The sequence below is a fragment of the Lissotriton vulgaris genome, chromosome 4_1 (genome assembly GCF_964263255.1).
Source record: "Lissotriton vulgaris chromosome 4_1, aLisVul1.2, whole genome shotgun sequence".
Lineage (NCBI taxonomy): Eukaryota > Metazoa > Chordata > Amphibia > Caudata > Salamandridae > Lissotriton > Lissotriton vulgaris.
In genome coordinates, this window is record NC_141691.1 from 1,908,069,189 (window position 1) to 1,908,093,949 (window position 24,761).

A 24,761-nucleotide genomic window follows, 5' to 3' on the forward strand; every position below is an offset into this window, starting at 1 on the left:
CACTGCAGCCCCACCTGACATACGGAGGTCACCGCAATACGGCAGCCCGGCTTTCCCACTCCCAGCACTGCACTCAATTAATTAATGGCCAATTTCACTGCAGCCCTCTCCTGGCATAAGGAGATACCAACCTGATCCTGCACATGGGCAATGACCTGTTAGGTGCACAGCTGTCTTCTCACTGAGAATCCTCTTGGTAGGGCTCACCACCGGATCTTGCTCCCTCCAATACTCTCCTCAACCTCAGAGCCCACTGGTTTTAACAGGCTGGTAGGCTTGGGTGCAACAGGCTCCAGAGCAGGTGGTCTTGGGTTCAGTGGGGAGGATGTCCCCTCACCCAGCAGGGAGGCTAGCTGACCTCGGCCCCAGTCTTGCAGAGTGTTGCATTCTCATTCAGTCAGTCTGGCACTTTGGCGGTTAATACATTTTTGAAGTCTCAACCGCCCCTTCTTCGAGTCGATTTCCAAAAACCACATGTGACTAAGGGTCTGGGTTTTTGAAGTTTTACGTTTGGGTTCTGTTTTCTATGAGGCACATCATTCTCTTCTCTTTTTTCCTCTTGAAAGGCTGTCTGTCGCAGCAGGAGAGGCTCCAAAGCGGCTAGTTCCACAACACAGGCAATGGGAGTGATTGAGTTTACACCTGGATGCCAGCCACAGTGATATGTGCTTCAAAAAGTTAATCCCAGGCCCCCAGCCCTACTCTTTAAGATTCCATTATCAGCCATATCTCCTTCCTGAGATGTGTTCCCTTCCTTGTGATCTTTCAATGTATCAAATAACATGGTTTGAAAGGTACAGGGGGGGTCTGTCTCGCTCTCCCTCTCTCTCTTCTCCAGTAGGTCACACCCACCTCACAGTAATGCAGCAATTGCCGGGGAATTACTCTCCTCCTCACATCCTCACCAGGGTGGCCGGAGCTTCCCAAATGGAATCCAAGTAATCTACCATTTCAGGCACACCTATACTTCGTATATGAACACAACACACACAGTACTCAGTGCCGTTACCTCCATGCATTGTGCCCTTACAGACACATACACTCGGCACACATGCACTCTGCATGAACTGTTCAGTAATGCAGCATTTCTGGATTGTGCCATGGTATGCTGCCTGCAAATACACACTTCCAGCACACACGTTCTCTATCTGTATGCTGCACATTACTTTACCCTTCATGTATTGTTCTTTTCATAAGCACACACACAACTGGCACATGCTTTCACTGCTCACACACTGCACAGTACTATATTGCACATTTAATGGATCCCTTGCAGGTTGTTCATACACCCAGTACACTTACTCCCCATGCATGTAATGCACAGCGTTTCCTTATCCATATATTGTACCCTTTCCAGGTATACATACATTTAGCGCAGAGTCACTACACCTTCACTGCGTAGAACTTCACACATAAGTGATGTAGGCCAAGGGCAAGTTAAGTACACAGTAGCAGAGCTTTAAAAAAGGTGAGTGTGCCTGTTGGCCTCACTCCAGTGGCAAGTTAAAAAGGGACCTGTTCAGTCCTACTATAAGGTATGCTGCCACCACCATGCTTGTGCTGCTTAACTCTTGGTGAAGGCAGTAACCTTACATCACTAGGAGGGTAGTACTTTGTGGACAACTGCAAACCGTGAGTCAAGCCTATGTCATGGCGTGCATGCATGATCTGTTTTTGCCTAAGACATCGAAAATCCACATTAGGGATCCATACAACAGTACAGTTGGGTCCTCAGGGAAGGGGTACAGGCCCATTACCATGCAGAGGACTTTTCCATCCCAACAGGTGGCTTGGTGTTGGGTGGCGAGAAGCCACAGTAGATATCCAGAAATTTGGTAGCATTTTGCCAAGTCTGGGATTTAAAAAAATTACACAGAGGAGATTCTGGAATATACTATCAGATGAGTAAAGGTCACAAATTGTCTAAGAGTAAAGGACACTTTAGCTTCAGTTTTTGTAAAATATGAGAATATAAGTAACACAACACTTACCTCTTCTGTTATTAGAGGTCTAACCTCGGTCACATCCTCAAGTACGATCGACATTGTGGATAGTGTGATTCTGTAAAGGAAATGATTAGCATTAAAAATACACGTTTAACAAGGTGAAATACAGTAGCATCTACTTAATTGCAAAGAGGTATACCGACAGTGCATACATCGTTTTATACCTTTAATGCATGTGCATTGAAATCATGAAATCTACCAAGATATAATGCATGCTTTTTCCGACATTAATTACGGTGTTCTTTTCAAATGTGTGCCATACTTTCCAAAATTGTGTTTTCCCAAATATATAATAACAATCTAGGGGTTACAGAAAATGGTATGAATAAAGTCTTCGCGTTCCTAAAAGACCACCAACTTGTGCCAGCAAAGTTAAAATTACAAAAATAAAAAAAGAATATAAAACACTATAGTAAAGTGGTCTCTTTCCCTCTCCCGCTCTCCCCGGAAGGAGGCAGACTTTTGGTTGACTCAGTCTCTGTGCCTAAACACAATTTCCTCAGACGTTACAAACAAGGCCCACACAGAACCCTTTCAAGCCTCATATCTGACCAGTATGCAAGCCAAAGATGCTATAAATTAGCACATCTAGGCAGGGTCAGAGAGCCCTTTTTAGAAAGAACCCAAGGACTAAAGTGTTGACAGGCCTTAGTTCATGGCAGACAGGCTGGACGGTCGTGAATATCAGGGAACTGCACTTTCTCAGACTATACACACACACAGCACAGTGCAGAATTCTCTGTAAAGGAATAACAAGGCCTCACTGGCACTCAGGTCTGGCACTCAGGTCCATGTCACAGGACTCAGTAGGCTAAGTGTAGGCTTCCTCACAGACAAGGAAACAGCAGTGCAATAAGTAAGGAGATCTCCAGAAGGGAAGGCGGCTTAGTCTTAGTCTTAGTCTTAGTCTTAGCCTTGAGGAAATCAGCATTAGGCAGTTTCATGAGGATGCAAAGATTTCCTCGGATGGAGTTTTAATGCTTTAACCCTTGTTTTTTGTTGATCCCTTACTGGTTCTTCCCTCTTTCCATTTAGATGGGGTAACATCGCCAGACAGGTAATGCATCTTCATTATTCTTTATTAGATTCCACATTTCAAAAAAGAAAAAAGAAAAAGTGGCTTAAGCACACAATGCAGGCTTTGGCAACCTAGACTTTCATCTACTGGAGGTCCTGATTCTAAACTACACTACCAGGGCTGGTCTCTGCTGAGTGGCATATAAACCATGAACGGGGTAGAGCCATGAGTAATTACAAGTGGCTGAGAGGGATTCAAGCATTCCGCCCATCTAGGTTTGGTTGGTATACAGCTTTCTGTAAGAACTTCTGGTATTTGTCAAACCTAGGTGATTTTGAAAACCTACCTGCAGGGAGTACTCCTTGAACTTTAAGTGAATTCCTTGTAGTATCTTAAGGTCAGTGGTGAAAGAATACAACTCATTCAATGAAATGTGGAGTAAAGAAATGCTCTAGGGGTCAGATAAACCAGAATAAAAAGTGATGTGTTAGACTTGACATCTTTTGGCGCGTTTCCCGTCTTTGCTTTCTGGCCTGGTTTTGACTCCATTCTTGCTGGTTTATTGTCTGTGCACACTTTACTGCTGTTCAGTGGTAAAGTGCAAGTGCTCTTGTTGTAAATTGTGTTATGGATTGGTGTTTCCATTATTTGCATATTGGATTTACTGGCAAGTCCCTAGTAAGGTGCACTGAGAGTGCCAGGGCCTGTAAATCCAATGCTACTGTGGCCTCGCAGCACGGGTTGTGCCACCCACAGAAGTAGCTTGTAAAAAGGTAACTTAGACCTGCCACTACAGAGTCTGCACGCAGTTTGTAACTGCTGTGTCGACCTGGCAAGTGCACCCACTTGCCAGGCTCTAAACATTCCCTTTTCTACATGTTAGTCACCCCTAAGGTAGACCCAAGGAACCCCTGTGGGCAGGGTGCTGTGTAGGTGAAAAGTAGGACATGCCCTGGTGTGTGTGACATGTCCTGATAGTGAATTACTGCCAATTTCATTTTTCACTATTGCAAGACTACCTGTTCCCATTGGGAAGACTGGGGAGTTGGTTTAGAACATCTTATAAACATAACTGTCCCTGGGAACTAGGTAGAAAAATAAAGTTTAGTATGCCTGAACTCAGAATCCAAAGATGCATCTTTTAGTGAAGGTGATTTTTACATTCTGGGTTTGAAAATATCACTTTTAGAAAGTAGGTATTTTCTTGCTCTGCCATCCAGTAGACCTCGGCTAGGTTGTGGATTGACTGTCTGGGTTTTGGATGAAAGGGGCTGGGGAAGAGCTGTGGCTCCAGATAGTCTAGGTGGGTCAGGAAAGGGCATTTAGAGTAGGGGGAGGGGGGGGAGGAGAGATTTCCTTTCACATGAATGGGCCTTGTCTGCCTCGGACAATGCTGTATCCACCTCCTGCCAGGAAGACACACCAGAGGGGGCATAACTGGGTCTGGCTGGGCAAAGACACTCTCTGCCTGAGAGGACAAAGGATTTTAAGCTATAAAAAAGTAGGGCCCAAACCCCTGAACTTTAGAACTTTGAGCCAAGAAGGCTGCCAAGAAGAGCTGGAGAAGCTGTGAGGAGGAACTACCACTTTGCTGAGTGCTTTGCTGTGTTTGCCTGCAGTGGCTGCTTCTGTCTTGGGCAGTGAAAGGACTGGACTGAACTTTCTGCAATTAACTTTTGTGAGTTTCTCCAAGGGCTTGAGGTTGAGCTTGCGTCCTGTTCAAGAAGTTTCAGGAACAGTAAATACTTCAAGTTCTTCTGCCCTCAGAACTGGGGACTGTTTTGTGCTGCAACAGAAGAAAAAGCAACCAGATGCATTCTATGACGCTGCTGCCGACTCAGTGTCCTGAAGGCACTGCAACGACTCACCGGGACCCTAGTCTCACCGACGACGCCTGTTGATGCTGCCACCAAGCCACTACTCGCACTGCGACCTGTGGGCACCGCACTCTGCATCGCCTAGCTTCACAATGCGACTCAACACCAAAATATACGCCTCTGCTTGCACTATGGTTCGAGGGCTCCGCTCGCAAAACTACATGACGCACTGCCTCATCCCGCACTGCAGCCATGGCCAAGCAACACCGTTGCCATGGACTCCAGTTCGTCAGCGCTTCAGCACCGTGACGAGCACAGCATCACTTCACACCGCGACCCTGGTCTCACAGACGACACTTCCTGATGCCACCACAGAGCTGCTACTTGCCCCGCGCCCTGAGGGCATCGCACGCTGCACTTTGCACAGCAGCACCCGACGCCTGCTGACACTAGCACACCGAGGATTTCGATCTGCAACGCGTGCGACTTCGAGGGCCCGGCGACTCTTGTACCGACACCTGCTGATGCCATGGTTTCGGAAGCTCAGAGAGGTCGCCAACACCCTGCATTTCTAAAAAGGTACTATTTTGCAAGTCTTCCCGACCGCATAGCTGGCCCGCGACGCCGCGGTCAGCCAGAGCGGTTTGAATTTGTTTGTTCAAGACGCCGTGAAAGCCCCAGAGGGAGCTATTGATGCCAAGGAACTGTATTTCAAGATTGTTTTGATACCTAAAGATTTCTAAGTACTGTATTGTGGATTTTATCATTTTGGTCTTGTCTGGGGTATATAAAAATATTGGATATTTATCTAAACTGGTGTGGTGTCCTTGTGTAGTGCTTCCGCTGTATTACTGTTGATTATGAGCAAATGCTGTACACACTGCCTCTAAGATAAGCCTGACTGCTCGTGCCAGGCTACCAAGGGGGTGAGCAGGGGTTATTTTAGGAGTGTAACTCCCAGCTCTGATATCTGCAAAGATCTTGTTCGCGCTATATAAAACTTTCAAAATAAATAAATAAATAAATATCCTGACTAGGAAGCAGGGTCCCTATTTGGAAAAAAGTGCAAACCACTGCCAACTAGAGATTCCCATTTCTAACAGGAAGCCATCCAATAAAGAGCAGGAAACAGAAAAGAAACGAATCAAATCGTAAGTCAAGGGCAGATTGAAACATCACCCACCCATGTACAAGAGGCAGTTGAAGCGGTCTATGGAAACTCCAACTCCTTTCTAGCCGAACTTCCCTCTTTTCCACCAAATATTTATTGCACTGGCTCAGGAGCACACAATCTTCAGTGCTTACTTTACTAACATGAAGGCTAGGACATTTGGCTACAAAGGTCTGATTACAAGTTCGGTGGTTACATCTCCGTTTACGCATAGGATGGTATTAAGAGTTTGGTTTTATTTAACACACCCGATAGTTATCAGATGTGTTAAATAACCCAACATTTGTTAAATTTTGGCAGATCAAACCTGTCAAAATTTAACAGTGGAAAACATACAGAATTTACCATATCATGCTGCAGCGTGAGAGGTCTTGCCGTGTCTACTGCAGGGAATGCCGCTCCCTGTGTGTGGGGGTGCGCGAGAAGGCGCTGAATTGTTGACCCACAGCGCTTTGGTGGGAGAAATGCTTTCCTGGGCACCGAGGACTCTACTGCCCACCACGAGGGACTGCAAGTCCCAGGACTCACCCCCTGCTACCACCGGGACAAGCCTCCAGTCACGCCCGCTGCTTCAGGTGATTTAAATCACCTCACTGCACCCGTTCCGCGTGTGCCGCAGCGTGAGAGGTCTTGCTGTGTCTACTGCAGGGAATCCCGCTCCCTGCGTGTGGGGCTGTGCGAGAAGGCACTGAATTGTTGACCCACAGCGCTTTGGTGGGAGAAACGCTTTCCTGGGCACCAAGGACTCTACTGCCCACCACGAGGGACTGTAAGTCCCAGGACTCACCGCCTGCTACCACCGGGACACGCCTCCAGTCACGCCCACAGCTCCAGGAACTACATAATCGAATTACTTCCCCCTGCGGCGCGGGAGCGTCCCGGGAGAAGCCCGGGCACAGGGCGGGCCCTCTGTGGCCCTCAGAGGCTCAAGGAGGCTGGGCTTGGCCACCCCCCTAACGTTACAGAGACATGGACACAACCTCTGGGAACTGTAAGGTATCATCAATCCATATTTTATTTGGTCAATGGACTTATTATCTCGTAATTATATAGTAGTAGTACGGTTGCATTCTTAATATTTTATTCTTGTTATAGTGGTGAATAGATATCAGGTTTAGTATAGGGTAGGAGCAAGCGCCCACTCTATCCACTCAGGATCCCCCACTGACCCTTGCCCTCACCACATCTTTAACAAAGCAGACTCCATTATTGCACCGCACCTCCGAGACGTCATCAACTGCTCCCTCAACTCCGCAACCTTCCCGGAAAGCTGGAAACATGCCGAACTCTGCGCCCTCCTGAAGAAACCCACAGCTGACCCCACCGAACTCAAAAACTATCGCCCTATCTCACTCCTTCCATTCCCGGCCAAAGTCATCGAGAAAGCTGTGAACAACCAGCTCGCCGCATTCCTCGAAACCAACAAATCCCTCGACCCCTCACAGTCCGGCTTCCGAGCCAAGCACAGCACCGAAACTGCCCTCATCGCACCAACAGACGACATTCGAACTCTACTGGACAATGGAGACACAGTCGCCCTCATCCTCCTAGACCTCTCCGCAGCCTTCGACACAGTCTGCCATAGCACCCTTCTAGAGCGCCTCAAAAACATCGGAATCCAAGGAAAAGCACTGGAATGGATCACCTCGTTCCTCTCCGGAAGAACCCAGAGAGTCCGCCTTCCACCATTCAAGTCAGAGGCCACTGAAGTCATCTGCGGCGTACCTCAAGGGTCCTCACTCAGTCCCACCCTCTTCAACATTTACATGAGCCCCCTCGCGGCCATCGCACGCCAACATAACCTCAACATCATCTCCTACGCCGACGACACTCAACTGATCCTATCACTCACCAGAGACCCTAACACGGCCAAAACCAACCTACACGAAGGAATGAAAGAAGTAGCCGAATGGATGAAGCACAGCCGTCTGAAACTGAACTCAGACAAAACAGAAGTCCTCATCTTAGGTACCTCCCCCTCCGCCTGAGACGACTCTTGGTGGCCAGAGGCCCTTGGAAAAGCACCCATCCCGACGGACCACGCACGGAACCTGGGCGTCATCCTGGATTCCTCACTCTCGATGAACAGACAAGTCAACGCCGTTTCTTCATCTTGCTTCAACATTCTTCGCATGCTCAAAAAAACATTTCGCTGGATCCCTACCGAAACTAGAAAAACAGTCACCCCCGCTCTGGTCACGAGCCGTCTGGACTACGGCAACACCCTCTACGCCGGCACCACTGCAAAACTCCAGAAAAAACTACAACGCATCCAGAACGCCTCAGCCAGGCTCATATTAGACATCCCGCGTAAAGAACACATCTCTGATCACCTGAAAAACCTCCACTGGCTCCCCGTCAATAAGAGGATCACTTTCCGGCTCCTAACCCACGCACACAAAGCACTCTACGAAATCGGACCCGAATGCCTCAACACACGACTATCCTTCTACACCCCCTCCCGCCAGCTACGATCCTCCAACCAAGCCCTTGCCACTGTACCTCGCATCAACAAAACCACCATGGGAGGGAGATCCTTCTCCTACCTAGCAGCTAAAACTTGGAACTCACTTCCCACTCACCTTCGCCTTACTCAGAACCACCTAGCATTCAGAAAGCAACTCAAAACGTGGATATTCGACAAGTAACTTCCTACCCTTCTTCAAGCGCCTTGAGACCCTCTGGGTATGTAGCGCGCTATACAAATCTTTTGACTTGACTTGACATGAGTAAATTGTCTAAGCCCACCTCTTCTCGCCGCATGACCAGGCTTCAGGCCGCCGTAAAACCCCTCCCAAGTCTTACTGCCATTGACAAAATGCTACAAAAGCCTATTGGAGTGGTGGCCTCTGCAATTGAGAATACAGAGCGGCGATTGTCTATAACTCCTGCTATTTCCCCTCCCCAGGCGGGTGGGGATTCCTCACCTGGCATCAAGAACCCCCCTGATTTTAGTTCTTCCATTGTGTGTTCGTTTGCGGATTTACCCTGTGCGCAAATTGTACAAGACGAAAGTGGAACCCCAGTAGCTTCCGAGCCCCCCCCGAAATTTGTAGCTAGGAAAACGTATAAACCGCGAGTGAGGAGTAAGAAGTGTAAATATATGAAAGTAGCCAGAAGACACCAATCTGTAGAGGAGGCTGAGCTTACCCACATAGACCCCCTTTGCATAATGGGGGGACCCTGGTCTGGGCCACACATCTCATATCAGACCTAGAAGCTCGCATTGAACAAATTATCAGCTCCTACAGCAAACCACTAACATCTAGACTTGATAGATTGAGCTCTATGATTAATAGCTCAGGGGGAGGGAGATCACAGCCGCGTAGGCCTTCAGGGAACTCTGTCTCTACTGTACCCACACCTACTCATGACCCTAAAACTTTAGCAGGTGATAAAAATGCACCAGTGGCTCTGGCCCAAGGTAGTGTATTACCTACCCAGGATTCTGGTTTACCTTTGTCCAGGGATGAGGCGACAGTGGTGGGGTTAAGCGCTACACCGAGTGGAGCTACGGAAAATAGCGCAGATCCATTAAACCAACAATTAAGACCCAAAAGAGATAACCCGAAGTAGGGGTGCCAACCAGCTCTGCCCAATTTAGAGCTTCCGGATGAGTCTCTACAATATGTTGTGGTCCTGGCTGGGGTCCCCCCATTGAGCCAGGGGAAAAGGGAGGATTACACTGAATTAAAAAATAAGTATTCAATGGCTTAATCTAAACAGGCCTATTCCTTCTAATGTCTCTGGGGAAATATTGGGTGTAAGGAGGGTGGACTGGATAGGGACAGGCCCCAAAACAGTCTGCATAGGGATTAATTTTAGGAGCCCTAGGGAAGTAGAATACATTTGTAGCAGGTCGCCATCCTGGGTACCCACGCAAATTGTTCATCTGCACTTATTTTTCTACCCAACTCATCATCAGCGACTTGGTCAATCAAAAAGTGCTCTCCCAGGGGAGCACATGAGCACTGTGCCAACAAAATTTGGATATAACATATCACCATGGGAGGTGTTTCGATGGTATTATCCTCCACTCTCCTACTTCCAACAGAGTAACAGGTATAACATGTTGGAGCAGGTCGATTGACGCCCGGTGTGCCAGAGCCCCTTACTCCAAAAGAGTGGTGGTCAAGGATCTCCAGGAGGGGAAGTGATCGGAATTGAGGCGAACTCACCTCTAGGGATTATCCAAGATGTAGAGTAGAGAGTGCAGCTCCTGACCATTGTGGGAGGACTATGAACACGGGAGATAAATTAGGCACCCCGGTAACAAACAGCAAGGTGATTCAACTACTCTCTTGGAACATCGCAAGGCTTCATAATAAAGGTGGATATACCGGATTGGAACAACTTCATTGAGGAATTTGATGTTTTTATGTTCCAAGAGACATGGAGCTTGCTTCCCATATTTAAACCTGGGTACTCTACTTTTTATACTCCTGCAATAAGCTCAGGGAAGGGTAGACCAGCCGGGGGCCTTCATATCTGGATCAAGATTGCACTAAACTGGAAAATAACTGTCCAAAAATCAGCTTCGAAGGATATCTTCCATATTTAAATCCAAGGGCAGGAGAAAGATAGCAAGATAGACCTATATAATTTCTACGCAAGGGGATACCCGGGGGCCCAAATGTCAGATACAATAACTACTCTGGAGCTAGAAATAGCTAATAAGCATCCCTTTTCTAAAACCATTGTAGGAGGTGACCAATTGCACCTTCGAACCCCTAAGTAGGGAAGATCCACTGGGGGCAGAGGAGGAAGACTCCAAATATTATATACCGCCTCGGACGTTAGAACCAATTACAAAATGGTCACCAAGGGCAATCCAGATTAATGCCCTGACCCTGGAATACAACCGGAGAGCGCTTAATGGTAGGACAAGCTCGGATCCGGATGGGGCAAATACATTTAATAGGCTAAACGGCCCATCAAGAATAGATTATATTTTATTGGACATAAAGCTCTGGCGTGATCTAATTGATATGCTGGTTACCCCATCCCAGGATAGTGATCACAACCCTCTCCGCATGAAGTTAAGATGGGGTCCTATAAATGAAGTTAGAAATAAAGCTCCCCTAATGCAAACGAAGGAGCTGACCCCTTTTAACGCCAACCGCAGACTGAAATGGAATAGGGTCAAATCACAGGAAGAGAATCGGAGTAAGATCAGGGAGCACTTAATAGAGACGACTATAGACCTAGAGAAACTGGCAGCTGATCCCAAAAGCCTGCGGGGCCCTCCCTCTCGTCCGTCTATAAGAACGCAATCGAGAAAGTGGGCCAATATTTTACTATACATGGTAGCAGAGGCAGAAAGAATCATGCCCAGGTAAAATCTAGTAACCCCTGGTACTCTGCTCAATGCACCATAAAAAGGAAGGCCTTAGCTTCAGCTTTTCTTGTAAAGAATCCTTCACTAGTTAGAGCGGCTAGAAAGGACTATGCCAGGTCCTTAGTCCAAGCAAAGCGTGACTGGGAAGAACACTGGCAGGATCTTAAATCTGCGTCCCAGTCGAAGAATTCTTCCTTATTCTGGGACTTAATAAATAAAGCGAGGAGAGGGGGAGCTGAGCCATTACGAACCACATCACAGAACACCAATGGTACTCTCATTTTTATGAGGTGTACTGTGAAGGCGTAGAGTTATGTCCTCCAGCACTAGTCAATGAGAATGATGGTGGAGTAGTTAAACCCCCATAAGACCCTTTTTCCATTATGGAGGTAAAAACGGCCATTAAAAAAATGACACCGGGAAAGGCGGCTGGGCCAGATTGACTCCCTGGGGACCTCCTCTTAAATGACCCTACAATCTGGGCAACCCTTATTTCCCTAATTATGAACTTAATCTCCAAGGGCCACCCAGTGCCGGACTCTTGAAAGGGAGGGGAGGTGGTAACTGTGTACAAGGGGGCAAGAGATGACCCTGCCAACTACAGACCGATCAGTCTGATAGACGTGGTCCAGAAAGTGGTTGGCAGGGTTTTTATTGGGCGGGTTGGACTCTGGATGGATGAGGGGAATATCCTCTCCCATCTCCAAGCAGGATCTAGGCAAAAGGTGGGCACGATGGATCAGGTCTTCCGTTTTTTTTCTATCTACTGGAAGACCGTGACCATAGGGAAGGGTAGCCTGTATATGGCGTTTATAGATCTAAAAACAACCTTCGATTTAGTGCCACGCCTTAAGTTATGGAAGGTACTACAAAAAATGTGTTTTCCCCCTGGTCTCCTCAATTCATTATGAAATTACATGAGGGGAATTATGCAAGGGCCAGATGGGGATCCCAGGGACAGCTCACAGAGAGGGGGGCTGTGAAGAGAGGAGTACGCCATGGATGTGTAATGGCGTTGACCTTGTTCTCCCTCTATGTGAATGGGGTGGTGGACCATCTGAGGGAGGACCCAGCCGACGCTCCATCCCTGGCAGGGGAAAAAACCCTACTCTGCTCTTTGCGGATGACACCCTCCTGATATCAAAAACACCTTCTGGCCTCCAAAGGTTGCTAGATCGTTTTTGCTCCTTCTGAGAGGATAGAGGTCTTATTATTAATACCTCTAAGAGGAAGCTTATGGCCTTCTCCCCTGCCAAGAGATTTAACAACAATATTTCCCTTAATGGTACCCCACTGGAGTTGGTAGATTCATTCGACTATATGGGGGTAAGGGTCAACAGTCAGATAAATTGGAAGGACCATCTAACCAAAATGCTTCTAAATCATAAGCATGTCTCTGGAGTGATACTTCGGGAGCAGCGAGAGTCGATGAGTAAACCTGTAGCCCCGGCCCTCTCGATGTATGAAGGCCAAGCATTGCCTTCGGCACTGAATGGTGTAGAGATGTGGGGGGTTCGAGAACATAACTGACTTAGTGAAATCTGATAATAAGTTCCTGCGTGAATTGGTATCTCTTCCCCCCTCCACCCCGCTAAAGCCATTACGTCAAGACATGGGTAGGCGGTCTCTAGAAGACGTAGCTTGTCTGCGCCCGCTACTTTATTGGGTTTGCCTGAGGCGGACCCCAGAGCTTTCAAACTATGCTGCCGCCTTGGACGAATTAATCTCCCTCAGTGCGGGTAATAAGATCAAGTGTCTAAACAACCTTAGACAGCTGGTCCTAAAACTAGGTTTGAAAGATGCATGGGCCACCCAAACACCACCTCCAAAGGATGTAATGAAGAAACTTTATAGGGATTGGGTACAGGAGGAGGGTTTACGCAGAGGTAATGGGGGTGCCTTAACAGAGCAGTTCCTAGAGCTTAAGCCTGTCAGGAAACTCGAACCGTTCCTGGACTATATACAAAAACCCTTAGATAGAGCTCTTTACTTAAAACTCAGGTTTGGGACTCTGCCGGTGAAGGAAATCACGGCAGGGTGGAATGCCTCAAGCTCTCTAGATAAATCCTGCCCTGGGTGTGCTGCTCCGAAGGAGTCCGTGGCTCACCTTTTTGCTTGCCCAGCATACAGGGGAGCAAGAAAGACGTGGTTATAGCCGATATGCAGGGAGTTGGGCCTCAGGTGTCACAAGATGGCTCTGAGGGTTCTTGTTACGGACTCTTCGTCGCTAGTCTTGGTTTACGGTGTGGCATAATGTCTGGGCAGTGCATGGCTGACTCGCTTGCGCAAGTTAAAACAAACGCCCTAATCGAAGACTACATATGCACTTTATCCGTATTTCTCCTTCATGTTTTTAAGCTGCTAGGTTTTTATGTTTTTAATGTATTTATCTTAAGTAAATTTTAAACATAGAGTGTATTTTGTACTTTTTAATATCGATTGTTGTTTGGACTGATGAATACCAATGTTTCTATGAATGTCTACTTTTATGATAAAATATTTTATCGAATAAAGTACCACTACTACCATATCATGCGGATGTTGGTGTGTTTAACATCAAAATCAGCATAATAATCTCCATAAACTCATAACGGGTGTCATTTATCACACCGGATAAATAACATGTCTCATTGGCTCTGATCAGGGGCGATAAATAACTCAACTTGCAATCCGGCTCAAAGACTGAAACATACCATTTACCAATGCACACCTATTGGTGGCTTCTGCTCGAATTCAGGTCTTGACTATAGAATCATTATAAATATAAGATATCCCAAGGGAAAAAACTACTGACTGCCAAGCAAAATGCTCACATTTAAGAAGCCAGACAACAATTGCTTTGTCTTTGAGTATAACAAAGATAAGGTAGACATCTTCATGCTACCCGGAAAGCCTAATTAACAAAGGGCCATGCCTACAAGTTTTGCAAAGAAGGAAATGTATTATAGCCTGAAACTCCAGATTGGCGTTCGAGACCTTTTTCCACCTTAGGTTCACATACAAAGTTTACAGGACCACTGAAGACTCATTGCGTAGCAGAGTAATTATTTTTCATTGTCAACTGCTTTTTTTCGGATGTATGACGGTACAACGCGTACAGTCACAACGCATCCCTTTACCACGCATCCCTTACAACGCAAGTCGTTACCACGACTTGCGTTGGGGGTGCGGATTTCGAATAGTATAACTTACTATTCTAACACCAGTCCCCGTGGACCCTAGGGAAGGTGTTGGGATAGTAAATCTACTATTTTTAATCTTTAGCGCCCTCCAGCGCAAGTCGTGGTAACGACTTGCGTTGTAAGGGATGCGTGCTAAAGGTACCGCGTTGTAAAAACTTCGTGGTAAACGAGGTTTACCCTTTGTTTCCTGCTGTTGAACTTGTATCCAAATTATTGCTACAGAAATGTACTACGTAAATCAATTTATGTTACTCCTCTTGCACCTGGGCCAGTCCGATTTTGGCTACTGAGCACGTCACTTGGGTTTCATTTACTCTTCTGGGGACAATTTGTAGCATCCCTTGAGCCAGAAAGGCAATCGGAATCCTTGACTGAACAGATTAGGAATACCAAGATCAACTTCCACTCCTGCTTAATTAGCTCTCAAAAGAAAGTCTAGATGAAACAAATTCAAATTTAAATGGGATGGGAAAAGGAAATTTTGAACAGTATGGTAAGAGAATTGGCTTTGACCATACTCTTGCGGAGAATGTTGTTTGCGAACACAATCAAGGTCTCCACTGCTAAGTGAAGAGCCTCCTGCATTTAAAAATTAAACTCTAGATGACGTTTCTGGAATACATTTATGCCAGTGTAGTGAGCGGTAAGGGAGATTTGGTCACTTAGGGCACGATTCACAAAGGTACAAGTACACTTTTATGCAAGTTTATGATGGTGTGCTATTCACAAAGGGATTTTGAGTAGATAATGAATAACTCTCCTAACCTATTAGGCCCCCTAAGGGAAGCGAGGGAGGCAGCTGTAGGACTGTTGGAGGACGACGACCGGGAGGAGGCCATACAGTGCCCTAGGGAAATTGCCATACGGGTGCAGTTTCAAATGATACAACCATGAATCCTGCATAGGTCATATGCCCCTAGGACACCAACACTGCCAGGGCCACTACTACTTACTATAAAGTGTGCTAGGGGTCTCAGGGACATAGGTACCTTTTTTTATATTTTCTGGACCCATCCTAAAATCCAGTCATATTGGATGGAAGTCACCCATGTGAGGTCGGCTGTGGTGGGCCTTAAGGTGCCAGTGGGCATCCTTAACTATGCATGCTTAACATCGCATGCCATTACAACGCCTTGTTACAATGCAAGCCGTTACATCTCAAGTAATTTCAAAGACTTGCTGTAGGGGGCGCGCTGGTCTTAGGAATATTATAATTTACTATTCCTACTCCAGTTTGTGCAGCAGCAAGGAAGGTGTTGGATTATAAATACAACACCTTCCACCCCCTACAGCAAGTAGTAACGATTTGCGATGAAATGGTTTGCGTTTTTATAACGCAGTCGTTGTAAGGACCATGTTGTAATGACATGCAATGTAAAGCATGAGATCTAAAGGCTGTTTGCCGCCAGTGGAGGCACGCTGGCATATACTTGAGTGATAGGGGAGACAAATTTACCAAAATACACTAAAACATGGCTCAGACTGGTAGACGGGGTAGCAAAGAAGAATATAGCACAGACATGGGGACATCGACTGCCCCAAAGATTGGAGACTTTATGCGAGATGTGTATTGGTGTACACAGGCTGAAAAGGTTATTTTCCAAAGTAGAAGCTGCCCGGGATGTGGGAAAAGATATGGACTGTATGGGTTAAATACAGAACTGAACCATTAGAAGTAGAGAGGGGTGGAACGGGGAGTGCGGGCAAGTAAGTTGGAGTTAAGCGTGCCCAATCTTTATTACAGGCTTTACGATAAGTGACTAATTTGTGAATGGATCCCCTGGTTTGTTGCCTAATACACTCCAGTCTGTAAATGTGATATATTGAAAGGGGTAAGAAGAAATAGGTCAATAAAAAGAATGTTTAAAAAAAAAAGTTTTAAAGGGAGTTATGTTGGTTCCCTCTCATTAATCAGAACTATGCGCTGCCAATTAGAAATGCTAGCCTGTAGTTGAACATGTCATTTATAAGCTTCTAGATTTTGGAGATGATCATTGTATTGGACATACATTAGGCGAAAAAAAAAGTGGGCTTCTAGAATGTAGTCACAGAAGCTTTGAAATATCGAATTAATTAGGGTGGTATTTTTGGAAAAGTCCAATAACTGAACAGGGAATTGAGCAAGGCGGCTAGTCTCTGCTTCACACAGCTCTCTGGTTTTCCCCACATTATTGCAGCCAGCCTGAATCTGCCTTTCACCACACCTAATTGTTTAACAAACTCGTCCCCTGCTCACTGCTGGAAAGCTCACAGTACACTGCCAACAAGTTTCTGGGAGAAGATGTTTACATTCAGAAGCACTATTCACTCTTGCTCCCACCTGCTTTGCCTTCGCTTTCCTCCTGCACATGCAACAGTTAGTAATGCTTAGGGATCAAAAAAATCATTAAACAAGCAACCAAAAGAATAAAATGCAAACATTCCGGCAGCTACACAGTTCTCGGGCATACCATGCCAGGAACATTCTGATAAACGCCCTGGGATAGTCCTGTTTCTTGTCCCTTCCCCACCATTTAATTCTCTTGCCATTTGCTAAACGCGGCTTCTCCCAAACTTGTTATTGCATAAAGTGCTGGAAACTACATTTTGTGGCAATTTGTTTCGAGAAAAGGTTGTTTTGGTTCTCTAACCTCCTTCGTGTCCTTGTTCCTATATTGTATCGGTGTAATTGTGCAGAGTAGCACGCTTGCAAACACAAATGTGTCTATTTTAAACTTCCAACATCATCATTTATATATGTGTTTTAAGTCATTTTTAACACACTGATTCGTAGACAAATGAATCGAATACACCAAGACGAGATTCTGGTAACCAAAATGAGATCACTCTAACAGCCTGATTCATCAAGCCGAAATCGGCTCGCAAAGGGCCAGATTCTGAGAATATGGCCCTTTGCGAGCTCTATTTTTGCATCCCAAATGCAAAAATCGGTAATAGCGATGTCGCAATTTTGCGAGGAATTACATTTAAGAAATCTCTATTTGAGATTCCTTAAATGCAATTCATCATCCATTAAAAAATTGCGAATTCGCAATTTCGGCCCGCTATTTACCGTGTGGTCAAACCTCGTGGTAAATAGCGAAAACTTAGAAAAATGCTTTTAAAAGCATTTTTCTAAGTTGCATGTTGCACACACACATGTCCTTTGGACATGTGCGCAACACCTGTTTCAATTTGCATTTAAGGGGTGCTACAGGGTGTCCTTTGGACACCCCTGGCACCCTTTAAATCGCTATCTTATTTGCGATTAGCTAATTGCTAATCGCAAATAAGGAATACTCCCCATTCATTCCTATGGGCCTTTTGGCCCATAGGAATGAATGGGGAGTTATTCCTTATTTGCGATTAGCAATTTGCTAATCGCAAATAAGGATGGTGTAGGAATCGCAAATCTTTTTGCGATTCCTACATGAATCCCGTTTTGCGAGTCTGTAATAGCGATTCCTTATGAATCGCTATTATGGAGTCGCAAAACGGGTCTATGATGAATCAGGCTGTATATGACTTGAATTTATTTTGCGAGGGGAGAAAATGCAAATCAGTGTGTCCATTTGATTTGCTTTCTACTCGTGGATACGGAAGAAAACAAACACAAAAAAACAGTAAACAATAAGTTGGACCTTTATAAGCAAACCAATATAAACAACTAAAATGCGACATTTTTAGAGGGTCTTTACCTGAACACAAAACAGTAAATGCCTAAAGGAAGTTAGGAAAGCAAGTTTCTCACTATATGGAGAACAATCCTGCAAGGCTACCTATATGCACTCAGAATAAACCTTATCGAGTAACTCAACTAAGATGAGCAGGGCTGATAAGAGCATCAGTCAAACCACTAAAAATATCATTGGAATCATCATGAGAACGTCAATTAGCAAACACGTTTCAGAGGCGTTGCTTGGTCAGTAAGATTGGGGGGTGGGGGTGAGCTTTAGATTTTCCGACGATCACGCTAAAATATGTTTAAAATACATTATAGGACAAGCAGGGCTCACGAGAGGGGCTTAAAGGGCAGCGGAAAGGCAGAGGAATGCAGATTGGCAGGATTACTAATAGAGAGAAATCCAACATTTTTTAAAATAACATTCTTAGGACATTCAAAAAAGAAGATGAGATCGTGTGTGTGACAGTGTGTGCATGGAAAACATCCTAGGTGAAATCTAACAGATATCACCATACCTGACAAAGGATCTATAACCAACTATTCATAAGAAAATCACTTTATTTAGGGGATGTAAAACCCCAACCCCCCTCACCCACACCCCTGATCATCAACACAAAAAAAGGAAAACAAGCTGCTCCTAGTTGAGAAAGTGCCTCTGAAAATATCACACCCTCAACACAAGTCATGGGCAAGTACCACAACCCTAAAAATGCATTCCAATAACAGCAATGAATCCCTAAAAACACAGAACCAGCTACAAAAATAAAGTCCATCATAACCCCCCCCCCCCTCCCCCGGACCCTATGGGAGCTTAAAGACAACCAAACCAAGATTATTTAAAGTACAATAGAAAATAATTCTAGCAAAACTGTTTTGTCCACCTAAAAACCAAAAAAACCGACATTCTACATCCACCAACTGAACTCAATACCTCGTTTAACGATAAGGGCCAGCCTGAGACCAAAAGCAGATATTTGGCCATTGAGGGAACTGAGCACTTACCATGGGAAATTGTAAAGATCTAAAATGCAAGTTTCACATAATCTTACAACAGGCCCAGCTTGTATAAACAGATAAAAGGAAAACAGAACTGTCAGTTTAGGAAAAAAACACAGGACTAGCTAAAATAACTTAACGGATCCAAAAGAACCCTGCCTAAATATACAAATCCCAATGCTCCCTAATTGTACTCTACAAGAACACACGCCTACCACTAACATCACAGCATTAGAGACAATGTAGCAAGGCAAAACACTGTCCCACCACCACCACCTCCACCTAGATTCAAGCAGCCTTATGCTTTGGAAACACAAAAACACACAAACCACATATCTCAACTTTCAAAAGAAAGAGAAATGCCCCTTCATTGCAAAAGTAGAAACACCCAACAAATCAAACAATACAGCATGGGTTCAATACACTGGGTTCATGGACCCAGTGAACTAGGTCAAGTTTCTGTAATGACAGATTAATTCTGCAACTGAAGAGGAGATTACCCACTAACGTCAATTCACCCCCATTAATAGCACAAGGAGCCATCTAACCAAGAGCAGGACACAGTGATTGCTCTGCAAACGGACTGATTACTGGGACACTAAAAGAGTATGACATTAAGTGCTTGAGATGTGATGAGGCCAATTTTTTTTTTTTTTCATAACCAATTTTATTGAGCACATGAGCATCAAGAACGTGGCATCTCCACACTCGAAGATCCCCACGACAATATCAATATAGCAATTACATAGGCAGCAAATGATAGAGCTGACTCAGAACAGGCTCAGTATAAAACTCCCCAGCAACCCACCCAACCCACAACTCTACCCCCCCCCCCGCTCCGAACACCCCCCCAAACCCCCCTACCACACGTGTATAGAAAGCAATAGAGAAAAATAAGCAGGTGTAGCGCCACCAGGGCGTTGCCGCTTCGGGCCAGAAGTGTCACTGTGATCAAATGTCCTCCTCTTGCTCCGCCGGGGGGTCCAGAGACAGACCACGGCAGTCGGCCCAACGCTTCCAGATTTTGTAGTGTTTGCGCGGGCAGCCCCTCGCTTCAAAGATCGGCCTCTCCAGACCCATGAAATAATCCAGCCCAGCCTTCCATGCAGACAGGGGGGGAGCCCTCACTGACTTCCATGCTCGGGCCAGGTCCCGCTTAGCCACGACCAGCCCCAAGAGCAACAGGTGACGTTTATATACATTACCCCCAATCCCCTCCATAATGTGCAGCAGGCCCAGCCGGTGGGTACGAGGAAGGTCCCAGCCTAGGACCTCAGCCAAGCAACTCCACACACCCCTCCAGAACCCAGCCAGCCGGCCACACGACCATACAGTGTGCATCAAGGAGCCAGGCACCTCCCCACAGCGCAAGCATTCCGAGGATGCAATCAAACCAGCCTTCCACAGTCGCTCACGCGTATAATAAGCGCGGTGCAAGTATTTAAATTGGATCAGCCGGAGCCAGACTGCAATGGCGGTTCCACGTGGGGATTCCAGCGCCTCCCTCCAATCGTCTTCATCAAGCGGGCCCACGTCCACTTCCCATGCCTCCCGAAGAGAGTGCAGGGTGGAGGAGCAGTGGATAACAAGTGTCTGGTAAATCCTAGAGACCTTCCTGTCCCCCAGGTCTCCCATAAACACTTTAGCCTCGACCGGGCTAAACTCCGGCAAGGAGTTGAGGCCGGTGATGCTCGGGGTGAGGGTGTGCCGCAGCTGGAGGTAGCGGAAGAACTGGGACTGAGGCATTTGGAACTCCGTGCGGAGCTCCTCGAAGGATTTGAGGGTGGTGCCTGACATGACTTGGTCCAGTTGTGTAACCCCAATGGCTTCCCAGCCATCAAACCCGGTCAGGGCTGCCAGCTCCGGGAGCAGACCATTATGCCAAAGCGGTGTCTCGGCCGTCAGTCTGCCCCACCACCCCATGCGGCGTAACGACTGTCGCCACACAGCAAAGACCACCCTGGTGACCGAAGGCAACCCACGGCGCAGGCGAGCCGATAGAGGATGGTGTGGAGCGTGCGATCACCCATGAGTGATCGTTCCAGGGCATATGCCGGATCCCCTCTATCGCCGTACCACCATTCATTAAGGACGAGCAGTTGGGAAGCCTGGTAGTAGGAGAGGAGGTCCGAGGTGGCCAGGCCACCACAGTACGTGGACAGAAAGCATGTCTTCAGGGCCACCCTGGCCGCGCCGCCATCCCACAGGAAGCGGCCCAACACTGAATTAACCTGATGGAACCACTCCAGGCCGATGGGGTGCGGGAAATTTTGGATTTGGTATAGGAGCCGCGGAAGCGCCACCATCTTGAAGATGGCCGATCTCCCAAAGATAGTGAGCGGCATTCTGGACCAAGTCTTGACATCAGCCTGGACCCGTTCCCACACCAGCAAGACTCCACGCGCCCAGGCCACCACCCGCGACTCCGAGAGAAAAACACCCAGATACTTCAGGCCATCCGTCGCCACTCGCAACTCAGCAGCCCAAGGGTCGGCAACCACTTCGCCCCCCAGTACCCACAGGGTCGATTTATTCAGGTTAAGATGAAGACCCGAGACCTCGCCAAACGCCCGCATGATCTCTAGGACCCGGGGACCCGAGTGCCGTAGGTCAGTAAGGAAGAGGAGGAGGACGTCATCCGCATACAGTGCAATCCTATCCACCAAGTTCTCATTCCAGACGAAGCCACGCAACTGGGCATCTGCTCGTACCCGCGACGCCAGGGGTTCCATGGCAAGGGCAAACAGGTACGGGGACAGAGGGCAACCCTGCCGAGTACCGCGACCTATACGGAAGCGCCCGGAGGTAGCACCTGCCACACGGACCGAGGCCGTTACGTTAGTGTAGAGGAGACGAATATACGACAAGAAGACCGGCCCCAGATTGAGGCGGGCTAACAGCGTGAACAGGTATGCCCAGCTCACCGAATCAAAGGCTCGGTCCATATCCGCCAGGAGGAGTGCCGCCTGCTCATCCCTAGTACCCATAGCATCCACCGCAGCCTGCGCCCGTCGGATATTATGCCGGGTGGCCCTGCGAGGCATTTATCCATCCTGGTCGGGGTGGACCAGGTCAGCAATGTGGGGCAGGAGGCGATTCGCCAAGGCCTTAGCCAGAATCTTGGCCTCGATGTTAAGAAGGGAAATTGGCCTGTAAGAGTCGTGCCTTTCCGGCGCCCTGCCCGGCTTCAAGAAGACCGCGATTTCGGCATGACGCCAGTCCGGTGGCAGTTCCCCTTGAGCCCGCGCCGCCTCCAGGGCGCGTCGATAGTGGGGTCCCAGCTGGACGTGAAACTTTCTATAGAATTCGCTTGGGTACCCACTCGGGCCGGGCGCCTTTCCAGCATTCAGTTGACCAAGGGCTTCCCCGAGTTCCTCAGCCGTAAGCGGGGCGTCCAGGGTGGTTCTGGTCTCATCGGGGATGGTATTCACCCGTTACAACGCATCTTTTACTCCGCACTACCACTACAACGCGGGCATTACAACGCATACCGTTACAACGCATTGCGCTGGGGGGCGCTCTAGGATAAGAGGTAAGTTTAATTTACTATCCAACACCTTCCCTAGGGTCCACGAGGACTGGAGTTAGAATAGTAAATTATACTTACCACTATCCAGCACCCCAAAGCGCTATGCGTTGTAGCGGTATGCGTTGTAAATACCGCGTTGTAATGGTACGCAGAGTAAAAGTATGCGTTGTAACGACATACATCCATCGGGGATGGCCTGCGGTAGCAGGCCGTCGAGATATGTGGATATTTCGCTCGTCTCCAAGTGATCACGCGGAGCGTATTGCGTCTCGTAATAGCGGGCGAAGCTAGCCGCCAGCAAATCTGGATCGGTCATAACCGATCCGTCCTCCGCCGCAAGACCCGGCAACACCAGGGGCTGGAAGGTCGCCTGACATAACCTATGCAGCATAGTACAGGACTTGTCACCCCACTGATACACCATGCTGCGCGTGGCGAGCCACGCCTGCCGGGCCTCCTCGTAAAGGACAGAGGCGTACGACTGTTGGGCTTGCAGGAGCTGCCGCACAATGCCTTAGTCGCCCCCAAGACGACCGGGTTGCTCCAGGTCCTCCACGCGTTCCGCGGCGGCCACAATGGCCTCCCGATGTTTTCGCCGAGCAGCCACGCACCAAGCTATATCAATGCCCCAAAACGTTGGTTTCAGCGCCTTCCACACCACCATTGCATCCACATCTCCCACTAGATTCTCGCGCCAGTAATGGTCAATCGCCCCACGCAGGTGATGCACATACTCGGGCCGCTGCAGTTGCCAAGATGACATCCGCCAGCGAAACGGCTGTCTCTTGGAGGGGAGGGTCATGGTAGCTAGGACAGGGGAATGATCAGACAAGCCTCTGGGGAGTATCACAGCATCTCTGACTCGACTCAGACAGTCACCCGGCACAAACAGATAATCTAGTCTCGAAAAGGGCCCATGCACCGCCGACACATATGTGAATTCGCGCGCAGCAGGATGAAAGTGTCGCCACATATCAACCCAACCCAGGCCACTCATGGTCGCACACAGTCTGGTGGGAGCAGCAGCGGGGGGTGGGATCCAATACAACAGGCACCCGCCTCAGGCGATCCAGGCCCACATCCATAACCTCGTTCCAATCGCCTCCCACCATGGTCAGTACCTCCGGAATCTCATTCCACAGAGCGAACAGCCGCTCAGACAGGGCCCACTGCAGAGGGGGGGGGCGTATACGCTACAAAAACCACTGGTTCGGTACCCAACAGGCCCTTGATGAAAACATAACTGCCCTGAGGATCAATCCATTGCTTGTCATGCACATAAGCCAACCTGCGGTGTACCAAGATAGCCACCCCCCGCGAGCCCCTCGTGAAGCCCGCATGGTGCACTTGCTGAAATCCGAACCTCTGAAGGCTAAGGGCCTTAGAGCCCAGCATGTGTGTCTCTTGAAGCAGTAGCACATCCACCATTTCTCTCTTCCCCAACGCAGCACAGCCCCCGCTTGATTTTGTCCAGAATACCCCTCACATTCCACGTCACAACGCGCAGGGTCTTTTGAGGAGACATAGTCGTATTATCAGCCATCATCAACACAGTGTCCAGTATCCAGCCCTCCGTCCCACCCTGGCGCACCCCACAAAGCAACAAAATCAAAAGTCATACACACGTGTGGTCCCCCCCCCTCCCGACCCCAACACTCAGCAACCCCCCCCCAGACCCAGACCCCCCCAAACATCAGCAACAGAAGAACCTCCCCCTTCACCCCGCTCCCCCCACCCCAATACCTCAGAAAACATTGAAGTATCTGTCGCGGCATGGAGAGACCCGGGCTCAGAACAGAGAACCCAGGGCCCGCCATACCAATGGATCCCAACACCCCAACCAAGACACACTCACCACCCCCCCAACAACACTCACAACCGTGAGGGTCTGAGGCCCACAAAAGGCGCCTCCCGAGCCCCACTGCGTTCCCGTCACAAGTAATAGGAGTCCTCGGATGGGAACCGACTGGCATAAGGAAGTCATAATAGAACAGTCTCACCAGACAGTGTAGGGCAACTCAGTACTCGGCAATTAGGGTC

The 24,761-nt window shown here is 47.9% G+C and overlaps 1 protein-coding gene across 2 annotated transcripts in view; it reads right to left on the reverse strand.

The window, feature by feature from the left end:
* NDRG1 (N-myc downstream regulated 1) overlaps positions 1-24,761 on the reverse strand; it is a 166,382-nt gene that overhangs the window by 95,338 nt on the left and 46,283 nt on the right. For both annotated transcript variants that reach the window (XR_015309930.1, XM_086966247.1), the window contains exon 2: positions 1,992-2,061. Coding sequence is in view for 1 of the 2 variants with exons in the window: in XM_086966247.1 (XP_086822373.1) it covers positions 1,992-2,045 (54 nt within the window). In the remaining variant the exon portion in view is untranslated. The remainder of the gene's footprint in view (positions 1-1,991; positions 2,062-24,761) is intronic.